This window comes from Sander vitreus, chromosome 9 (assembly GCF_031162955.1).
Source record: "Sander vitreus isolate 19-12246 chromosome 9, sanVit1, whole genome shotgun sequence".
Classification (NCBI taxonomy): domain Eukaryota; kingdom Metazoa; phylum Chordata; class Actinopteri; order Perciformes; family Percidae; genus Sander; species Sander vitreus.
In genome coordinates this window covers 7,748,658-7,759,960 of record NC_135863.1, presented here as the reverse complement: position 1 = coordinate 7,759,960, position 11,303 = coordinate 7,748,658, and the positions used below count along the sequence as shown (strand labels likewise).

At 40.1% G+C, this 11,303-nt stretch overlaps 1 protein-coding gene across 1 annotated transcript; it reads right to left on the bottom strand.

Annotated features, from left to right (window-relative positions):
* Positions 1 to 9,557, bottom strand: pgm1 (phosphoglucomutase 1). Its single transcript, XM_078258527.1, has 11 exons — positions 9,209 to 9,557; positions 7,132 to 7,294; positions 6,805 to 6,948; positions 6,330 to 6,455; positions 5,865 to 6,055; positions 5,067 to 5,221; positions 4,822 to 4,937; positions 4,584 to 4,719; positions 2,755 to 2,938; positions 2,103 to 2,237; positions 1 to 687 (listed from the first exon to the last, which is right to left on the bottom strand). Exons 1-11 carry the CDS (start codon positions 9,452 to 9,454, stop codon positions 598 to 600), a joined length of 1,686 nt encoding a protein of 561 aa, XP_078114653.1. The 5' UTR covers positions 9,455 to 9,557; the 3' UTR covers positions 1 to 597.
* Positions 9,558 to 11,303: the final 1,746 nt, after the last annotated feature.

Here is an 11,303-nt window from a genome sequence, read left to right as displayed (position 1 = left end):
CTTCTTTTATGTGAGGTTATTTTATTTATGGTGGATATGTTTAGTTCTCAAGGCTGTAGTTGTGGGTCATGGTTAAGAGACTATTTTGGTGATTTTGGAGAACACAGGGAGGAGAAGGCACCAGCTCAGTCGGAGAAACATGGGGTGAGGTTGCCCCAAATTGCTGATTTATGGTCAGTTTCTCAACTTAATGATATGGTTGAGGAACAGATCCGGACAATAACACGATTAAGCATGGTTCCAGAAAGTACATGAGGCACACTCCGTTTAAGTTTTTCTCTTGAGAAGTGTCAAGATAAATGATCCGACACCTAAGGCAGATTTTCTCCCTTATTTTAAGAAAACGGCATATTAACACTCATCTTAGTCCAACAGTAGACAATGGCAGTGGATCACTTTCAGTGTAAGATAAATTAAGAGCTCCTCATGTATTTTCTTGTATTCAACCTGCATGTTGAGTTTCGCTTTTTTGTCCAGCTCTGTTTTTCTAAGAGGGCCAGGATAGGAAGCCAAGACAGCATTCAAGGGCAGCTTCACCCCCGAGAGAGCGGAGGTATCCTGTTGCTGAGGGTGAGTGGAGGTAGTGTGGCAGAGGACTCATGTGATCACAGTGGGGCTAGTGCGTCCAGTCTTCTCTTGGAGCTGAGAGACTTTCAAGGCAATGTCCACCAGGGGAGCCAGCATCACCTGCACAAACACACACAACATATTACTTCCTGTACAGGTCATGCTGTTCTCACACATCCTCCAATAAATGCATTATCCTATAGCCTTGTATTGCCTGCAAGTGTTAAAATGTGGCCCCTTACAATATTATACTTAAATAAGTTGTTAGTAGTAGTAGTACTTATTCATGTTCTTGCTGAGAGTTAGATGAGAGGATTGATACCACTCTCATGTCAGTACACTAAATACAGTATGCTAGAGCCAGTGGCAAATTAGCTTAGCTTAGCACAAAGACTAGAATAGAAACCTGGGGAAATAACTATTCTAGCTCTGTCTAAGATTACAAAATCCATCTATCAACACATCTTATGCTCTGTAATTAACACGTATCTTGTTTGTTTCATCTGTACAAGAACCAAAGTGTAAAACTCTTGGCCGGGCATAGTCATTTCAAAAAATGGGCGCAGAGACTGCAAAGTTACTCGGGCCAAGAGATAGTCCAGCAAATTAATCTCCATTAAAAAACATCATGACTTATTTTACAGTTAAACATTACAATTAGAAGGATCAAAAACTTCATTAGTGAGCTTGGGAGGTGCTGGTAGGCTCATATTAAGAAGGTTTACAGTATAGGACTTCACACAATATAAGGACCATATCTCACACAACAAAGCAAACCAGGAAAGAGCAGAATATTCTGGATACACACAAGAAATGTGAAATGTTTGCTTCGTCTTTCGTCCAATACCTGCTTGTATATCTTAAGTTAACGGTCTTAGTTTGTAAATCAAACCTACCCAAAGTCGGACAACTGAACCATTAACCCACTAGCCATTTATCTGTCAAGTTAAGATTCTGAAGCGATATGTTTCTGCTCATCTGTCCGTTCATGGTGTGTAAGCACTAAAGAGGATAAAGGGCTTGAGTAGAACTTTCATTCACTTTTTTTGGTCTTGTCTTGCTTTCTTGTTCTACATCACCTCCCTGTCCTCACCAGTCAAAATGACTTTATGAGGTGTCTAGATGGAACTCACACACTTTATTTTCCCCTCGTGCTATGTTTCTCTCTCTTCATTCTGGCCCTGATAAGCTGCCATAACTCAAGACTTGGCCAAACATCTCCCATGTTGAATACAAGATCTGGATCTTGTAAAGCGCCACCCAATGCAAGCTGACTGTCCTGCAGGTTACAGGTCATTACAGCCGGCCTGACAAGTTCTGGGGCCCATGTGAGTTTACCTCTGACCGCTTTAAACTGGGTGGGGTGTCAAACTATATTAACATCGTTATTACCTCTATTCTTTTTCTGTGATTTTCCATATCCAAAAATATTCAAGAGAGAAGAAATCTGGTGCTGGTTTATTTTCCCCATCTGATGACTTCATTGTCTAGTCTTTCTCTCACTGGATCTAGCTGGCTGCAATGATTGTCCTGACCTGTGGGTCCTGGTAAATCTTCTGGGGGTCCTTCTCATAGCTGTCTATGTAGAGCCTGATGGTTGCTCCCGCGCTGCCTGTACCGCTGAGACGGAAAATGATCCTCGAACCATCAGAGAAGATGACCCTGAGGCCCTGAGAGAGTGAGAGAGAAAAAGACAAAGATGGGGAAGAGATTAAGATAAATGAAAACGCACAGTAACGGGAAAACGTGGAGGTAGAATAGATGAGGTGCAGTAACACTGCTGCATGCTGGTAGTTATTCATTGGCCACAACCCCTTCTACATGACTTCATTATGTATTCAGTCAATTTTGAATTAGATTGGTACAATAAATATACTTATATAAATATTAAGGGTTGACACATATAATTAGTAAACATTAATTGATTGGATTACACATTGTACGTAGTGGATACATTCATGTTTTTAGAAAAACTGTTTTGCTCTTTCAACTTTGCAGATTCATAGTTTGATGTCCTCCATTAGTTGAACTGAAAGTGGACTGAACAAACATCCCTTAAATATGTGCTTGAGCACAACATTGTTAAAAAAAAAAAACACTTACAGACTAAGTAACTATAGACTATATCGGCTGATAGATGGAAAACTGAGAGAACACAGAAAACATTTTTAATGTTTAACCTCTTACCTGGTTTTTGGACACACTTCCGTCCACAGGGTCTGTGTAGGAAAAGTTGTCAGAGACAGCGACCTCATAAGTCTTATCACCTGATGAGAACTTCTTCCCTACGAAGGATGGGTCGAACATTGCCGTCTCCAGATCCTTGATCATCTTGTTGGCCGCGTCTGAGTCGACCTCCTCATAGTCGTACCTGTGGATATGTGAAAATTAGCACGTATGCTAAAAACAATCAAGCAATATGCATCTGATTCGTCCAATGTAATTGAAATGTCCACGTCAAATAAAAAAATCTAATGATAATAATATAAAGTTGGACTATGTTGATGCCAAAAACATACTCTGGTGTCCAACTGGCGATTTTATAAAGATAATCACTTTGACTTTGTTTTGAAAGGATTGGAGTGAGTCTCTGCAAAGTATTACTTTTTAAGATTTTCCCAATTTGTAAAATAAAAAAAAAGTAGGGCTGTCAGCATGAACGCGTCAATCGCGATGCGATGAAGGGTTGAGCATAATGCGTTATTTTTATTTATTTTTTTAATCGTATTAATCGCACGCCGCCATTTATTAATTTATTTTCACTTCACTCGGCTTTGCGTCGTGCCTAACAGCCTACTATTTTGCCATACTTCTCTGTAACACATCCTGCTGCTGCAGGAATAGCAACGCGGATTTCGGTGCCTCATTCTGGTGCCACTGATATGTCTGCACGTCTCCCTGATGCTCTGAAACAGACATTACAGGAAACACAAACCCCGCTGCATGTGACGCTAGTTAACACTATACTCAACAGCAGCTAACGTTAGCCTACCGCTAGCTAGTAGCTGGATTAAACACGGTTAAAATGCTGACAGCTAACGCTAAACGGTGTAAAGTTTGACTGCATTTCACTGTAGAGGATTCCGACACCGGGATGTAACAGTCTGCAGCTGCTGTTGTCAATGAAACTGGTAATTTACAATATCGTGGTGCATTCAAAGTTGTTGTTAAATGCACTTTTCCCATCTGGTGGTTGTTTTTGTCATTCAACAGCTATTTACTAGTGAAATAAGTTATTGTTATAGTGATTACATTATTATTAAACATTTAATTTTGACGATATGGCCTTAGCAATAAACAAGCCGTTCTTTAATGTCGCCAACTGTTTAGTACCCTTCTTTTTTTTTTAACTTTCTTAAAAAGTATCGGTTCAGGCACCGTTAAGGCACCGGTACCGTTTTAAAAGTACCGCGTTAGCACCGGTATCCAAACCAAACAATACCCAACCCTAATATTGACTCTAGATTCAAATGTGTGACTAGATTAAATATATAATAAACAAATACAAATCTTAAAATCAAGTTCATAAAGTCATTTTCTTTGCATTCATTTGATTCCCAATCAAGATACACTGGTAAGAATTGCTTTCCATTGTTAATATGTACTTAAAAACAGTTCTGAAATGCAAAATAATTGAATTTTAATCATGTGATAAAACATGCGATTAACTATAGAATTCAACGATTAATTGCGATTAAGAAAATGTAATCGTTTGACAGCCCTAAAAAAAAAGTATCACCGTTAGTCACAATAATCAGAAAACACTGAAACTTTTAAAAAGAGAGTGGGCTTTTGTGTGCTACAGTTCTCTTATTGACCACTAAAGGGTGCCAGAGTATTATTTGAGCAACCGACATCCCTGCATCATTCCAGTAGGTGTTCTTTCAACGTTTCAAACTGGACTAAACAAAGTCCTGGAACCAACAAAAAAACACCACTGGCAACCTGAAATACTCCTCTTTTGGGACTCAAGCTCACATTTCATAAACTACAAATCTACAGGGAGCATTCCTGACCTGGTGAAGAAGTTCCTGCCAAACTTCTGCCAGTGATCCTTCATGATCTCTTCCACGCTCTGTTTCCTGGTAGCTAAGATTGACAACCATGCAAGCACCGCCCACAAGCCGTCCTTCTCACGAATATGATCTGAGCCTGGTCGGTTAGCAGAGGGAGAAAAGAGGGGATGAGTGATTGAGGGGCGCTGCTTTCATTAACTGGAGTTCTGGCTACATAAATATGACAACATTCAATCACCTGTGCCGAAGCTCTCCTCTCCACACAGTGAAAGTTTTCCAGCATCCATCAGATTTCCAAAGAACTTCCAGCCAGTGGGAGTCTCGTACAGCTGCATCTGCAGAGCTTTCGCCACACTGAAACAGATTGGCGCACACAATAAACCACATAGGAAAAGGTTGATCTGTAACTGATCTGGAACAGCACTTTTGTAGTTTACCAAAGAAGGAAAACTTGAGTTAGCTGTTATGTTGTGTGGTTTTTACTTGTCAAGGGCTCCACTTGTGGGCATACTGCGGGCCAGTCCTTTGACACCAGTCTTCTGGAAGTAAGGGATGCTGGTAATGTTGGCAGCAATGACAGCCACTGAGTCTGAGGGGTTCACGAAAAAGCCATTTTTACCCAGCACCATGTTACGGTCCTGAAATAGGGACACAAACAGGGGTCAACGGTCCCAAATAGCATATTAGACATGATTTGTGACATTTATGAAGTAGTTTCCTAAGTTCTAGTAAATGGTTGGCAACAGGATAGTTTAGGGAAGATATTGAATCCCTACGGATGATGTTTTACACCTGACATGTAGAGGTAAATGTGAAACCTTCCTCAAAATGGTATGGTATCTTACGTCTCATTATGAGTTTTAAAGGTTGCAGAACAAATTGACAGATTGACGTATTGAAGTATGGTTTAATGATTTCAGCAAATAATCTATTATTAGCAATGCTGTTATATATTAAAAGTTAGTCTGTTCCTCTCACGATAAATGATAAAGGGGGAAAAGCTAGAGGAAAAACAGCTAAACAAAAACATCCTCATCAAATGCTCTGCCAGGGTCAAAAGTCAAAAGTTTAATTCAGTCAGTCACTCACTCCAGGACCCAGGCCTATTATTAGTCTATTAAAAAGAAAAGTTATGCCAAAGCTAAACTTATTATTTTTTATGTGAGCTGACATCATAGACCCAAAAAACTGCACAACTCTGCTCTCTCCTCTCCCCAAAATATTGTCTGCAAAATAATTAATTAATAATTCTATTATCCTAGAAAAAAAAAGTTGACTTACACCATCACCATCAAAGGCTGCGCCCAAATCATATTCTCCTCCTTTCATGGTGTTGACCAGGTCGGCAGCATAGGTCAAGTTGGGGTCAGGGTGGTGGCCCCCGAAGTCCTCCTTGGGGACACAGTTGACTGCTGAGTTGGCAGGAGAACCCAGCTCTTCACAGACTATCTTCTTCACATAAGGACCAACCACTGGAAGGACAGAGAGACTTTAAAAAGAGACCAATCCACTTTGCTAAAAGTGTACAGGGAGTACACACTCATCTACAAAATATCTTAGTGCTGAAGGATAAACCATGCAACTCCTTAATCTGTGACCAAAAAAAAAAGTATCACCTGCGACTATCTAATTTATTTTAATTTAGGCACCCAGTGTCCGCCGTCTGAATTTTAGTTCTTAAACCACTCTTTGCAATCTATTTTTGCCCGTCACAAAAGTCAGAAGTTGTGCTGTAGTGTTTCCTACCTCCGTGCATAGCATCCAGGCGGACATTAATGTGACTGGCTCCAGAGAGAAGATCCTTCAGTGCAGCAAAGTCAAAGATGCCCCTCAGCATCTCAGCATAGGCCTCCACAGAGTCCACAATCTCCACTGAGACAAATAAAGAGGAAACAGAGCACCATTAAGACAGCAGTAGATGACAAGATAAAGACTTAGGCTAACTATCATCACAAGCTGATCACACTAGTCCTATGGGTGTTTGATGGATTACACAAGTAAACAACTGCATTCATTCTAATTTCAGATGACCAGATCATGTTTAAAAAAAACAGAGAAGTTGTCTGTCAACAAGACAAACCAAGATTTGCTACTACGTTGTAGGTTGTTCTTTTTCATTTCATTTCATTCATTTTTAACCCTGACAGCAAAGAAATGAATGACTGAATGAACTAATTCTCTTTCAGGTGAGATCAGGACTCTGCTCTCTATGACACTATACCTGTGAAAGGTTTGAAAGTGTCCACTTCAAAGGTCTGTTTGCCGATCTTGGACAGATCCACTTTCAGCTCTGGGCAGATGTGATACTCCTGCAGGGTTTTGCTGATCTCAAATATTTTGTTTGTGATGCCCTCTGGAGCAGGTCCTGGGGAAAAAATAAAAGGGTGGTTTACAGATGATAATGTGGCCAAAACGTTCCTAAAATGAGTCAATCAATGCACATTTCTCCTCACTGCTTGCAATGCAACATAGTAGGTAGAGGTCCTTTGGGTCTGTAAATCCATTGAAACTGAAGTTTATTACCCTGCACAATGCAGTCTCTACTCACCTCCACTGGAGATGTTGTATTTAATGCCAAAGTCTCCAGTGGGGCCTCCGGGGTTGTGGCTGGCTGTGAGGATAATGCCACCCACTGCCTTTATCTTGCGGATCACACAGGAGACTGCTGGGGTGGACATGATGCCATTCTGACCAATCACCAGATGGCCAATCTGCAGAAGGGAATGTAAATACACAGGGACACAGATTAATGCTCACATGCATACACACACACACACAGGCAAAAATAGCAAGGTGTACTACAGGAAAATGCCGGCTAAATGTTCTGGAACAGCATAAAAAGATTAAGCGTTAGTAAACTGAGCCTTTTTCTTATCCCATTCCTTGATTTCAGCATTTTGGGTATGCATGGGTTCCATTCCTTATCACTGGCTATGGTTTTAACATTGATGACAGCACAAAATGTTTTCTGAAGTGTTAAACTGCTTAACAATCAGAAAAAATAAAATAAAAGTTAAGGGTTAAGGTAGAAATGCCAAAATAGATAACATAATAGTAGAAAAAGTGTATCTTGTAGATTACTATTTTTAAAATCGTGTCACTATCTCGTTCCAGGAATTCCTATTTAAATATGCAATGGTTTGCTTTGTGTAAACATATGAACAGAAGGCCCCTGTTTGTGTACCTTTGGCAATAACAGTTTCTCCACTGCTTCATTTCCTAACATCAACCACTTGTGTAGAAACTGAAAAATATCAGACATCTTTGTGCAACTTCAACCTACTGGCATCACTGACGAAAACTGAATTTACCAATCCTTACTTTGCAGTAGCTGGATAAGACACAGAGTGGCCATCTCATGAGAGAGAAGGTCACAGATACAGTCTAGACAGCAGACATGATATCCTGTACAAATATAATGGGGCTCCCTTATGCTTGCAGTTGTATGTACTATACTTGGGATAAGGGATAGGATGGTAAAATGCTTAAAATGCCAAATAAAACGCACTGTACATATGTACTATTTTCCCATCTATGCTACAGACCTATGCAGGGCAACGTGACTGGCTGGCACGTTGCATGTCACGCCCCCCAATCGTTTCAGTAACATCAGAGTGAAGGCAGCCATCTCTGCACAGCTCCTTATGAAATAACACGTTTGGCCACAATGCTTCCTTTAACAACACTCAACCCTGTTTTTCCCCCATTAGTATAATTGTGCAAGACTAAAACTAAGTCATTTTTAATCGCATTGTTTAATATCTTATGCTACAGCAAAGAAGTTGGTGTTTAGAGTCTGCATGTAGCGTTAAATGTCAAAGGTAAATCGTACTTTCTCCAAAAGATCACCGCGGTCAAGCTGGCATCAGAGCCAGCCAGTGCAGTAGAACCCAGACGGGTTGAAAAGCACCTACATAACATGGCACACTAACATAACGTGAAGGGTCCTGCTCTGAACCGTATAGACCTTTGGAGAATAACGTTATCGCTAGTTAATATCAAAAGAATGGCAAGTAACGTAGAGCCATCATTGCTCCAACTCATGCGGTTGAAGCTTACAAGAGCATGTAACATTAGTTAGCTAACTCAAGGTTTAATTTACAGTTTAACGTACCACTTAAATTAGGCTATTGAAAGTTGACTGCATACGTTTGAACCATAGACTATTAGAGATCTAGAAATTATTTACAGTCAATGGTTTGAACCCTTAGCAAGGTCTTGAATTAGGCTAACTTTAACCACACCTGTGAACGGATAACATTATTTTAAGCTGGCAATAACTTAGCTACATGACATGTTATTATTAGTGACTTATTTGCGTTACGTTACTTTCGTTACAAATAACATAGCTATCGTTACCGTTAGCATGAATCAATCGGCCTCTCCTGGTAGCTTACTAAGTAGCTAACGTTACACTAGCCCACTAAATACAGTGTAGTTAAGGAAAGTAACGTTAAAAGCTGTAATGCAGACAACTGATGACAAATCTGTCTGTTAGCTTGACGTTAACGTGCTAGCTGAAATGCTAGCTAACTTATTCAGTCTGTATGGCACTTGGTGTTCTCTGGGTTATGGGACATGGGTTAGCAAAGCAAAGGTGAACAATATTTTCTTCTCCTACTGACCCCGTTGCCAGCAGCAATCTGAACGATCAACTGAATCGCGTCTTTCATGAAAAACCTCCCATCTCCTCCCACCACCACAGTGGCAGCCTGGCGCTCGGCAGGCTCGATGACAGAGATGATGCTCTGAATGAAGTTTTCCGCATAGTGCTGGTTCTGTTGAAACACCGTCACCCTCTTCCTCAGGCCGCTCGTCCCGGGCTTCTGGTCCGTGTACGGCTTGGTCTTCACTGTCGTTACTTTCACCATTTTTTAACCCCCAGTAAGCACCTAAGGTCGCCCCGTGTGATCCGCAATCTGTCCCAATGAGGAGGCGACTGCAGTGGCAGTCTGGCAGAGCAGCCACACGTACACAGCGGACAACTCCCCCCTCATAGACCCGCCTTCTCGGTTTAAAGGGCAAGTAGAGACCATGGAGGTTTTCCTCACACTCAACAGCGTAGTCTCTACTGTATACTGTCATACTGTATATACCTGAGACATAAGCAACATGTTATATAATTAATTCTGTATTCATTCCAGCACCGTTTGCACTTTTGCATTGCCCTATTTACTGTTTACAACCCTCATAGAGCCGTTTGTGTATATCTGTATGGATATGTGTAGTATATCCTATATCATTTTTAGACACACTTTGTATACACAAAATTATATCTGTACATAGTAGCCAAATGTTTATGTTTACCTTGTTACCAGCTTTGTTGTCCTTGTTTGAAGCCGAATGTCTATTTCTGTGTATATATACTTTAAGAGCAACTAAGCCGAGTCCACTTCATTGTGTTCACACTTACTTGGCCATTAAAAATGATTCTGATTCTGATGAATGTGTGACAGAAGATAATTGTAGTTTCCGGTAGTTATTTATGTATTTAAAATAAATCATTTATTTTAATGCAGTATGGTAACCAATGGTGCACAGGCCTGTAGCAAGGATTTTCGAAATACTAAGGTCAAAAGGGCTAAAATTCAAACTCGAATCAGATTGTAAAATGCCCACCATGAAGTGTATGTTTTAAACTGCAGATGCAAATGGAGAGTCCTCCCAAGTTTCAAAACTCTTCATTCACAAAAAACAAACAAAAAAACAAAAATACAGAAGACATGAACATGTTCTTAATGGTAGCTCTGACCCTGATGGTGCAAAATAACTTACTTTAAATTGACCACCCAACTTCAAGCTATCCATCCATGATCCATAAGCATCCAGTAATCTTTACAATCCCCTGTGGTACCTGACATTGCAGTCTTTACTTCCAAATCGAAAAGTGTCAGTTTCCTAATGAAGGATACATGAGGCTTCACATTTATTCATGCTTGAGCAGACTTGTGGACCCTTAAGGTAAAGGCCAATGCACAGAATGTTCAATGGCTGCATGGCTTGTTGTCTAAAACTTTACTCCAGCTAGAAAATCTGAATGGAAAGTAAATACAATAATTAATTCTCTAATAAGTACATATACATTTCTTTAAATATCACAAAGCTACCCTTGCAAATTCCCAGAGAGAGAAAGATATTGCAATACCACGCTCTATTTGAGTGAAAGACTGAATTTCACAGGGAGAATATTGTGAAATACTGTAGTGCACTTTAGGCCACTGTTGTTTGCCAATTGCATCAGAGTGTGTTTGATGATCATAAGCAGGACAAAGTTAAACGTCAGACCTGCCATCACGACAGTGGGGTGTGTGTATGTGTGTGTGGTGGTTGCTCTTCAACTAGGATGTAGCTGTAGTATGTATATGCATGTATTTGTATCTCTCAATAGCCTTAAGAGCAGAACACATGCAAAGCACATACCAGAAGCAGAGTAAACGCAAGCTCAATTCTATCAATATCTATACCTGTTGCCATTTTTTGGCCATTGTTGATTTGTTAGCAAATCTGTTTTATTACACAATTATTTTAATCTTTGAAGAAATCATGTTACTGAAATTATAGTGACTTAAAAGTTCTAAAACAAAATTATAGCACGGAAAAGAAAGTTTTATTTTCTTAAAACCCACTACTTAATGATTTTTAATACAGAATGACAAATTGGCTCACAACCCCTGAACCATGACTGCCCTGAGCAGTCAAGTGTTACTAAACCTCTGTGTT

Excerpts from the sequence above, each read along its gene's own strand:
- pgm1 (XM_078258527.1), bottom strand. The coding sequence starts at position 9,454 with ATGGTGAAAGTAACGACAGTGAAGACCAAGCCGTACACGGACCAGAAG. Across the intron at positions 7,295-9,208 it reads AGATTGCTGCTGGCAACGGG|ATTGGCCATCTGGTGATTGG; the intron begins GTCAGTAGGAGA and ends TCCCTTCTGCAG. Across the intron at positions 4,720-4,821 it reads AGAGGAGAGCTTCGGCACAG|GCTCAGATCATATTCGTGAG; the intron begins GTGATTGAATGT and ends CTAACCGACCAG.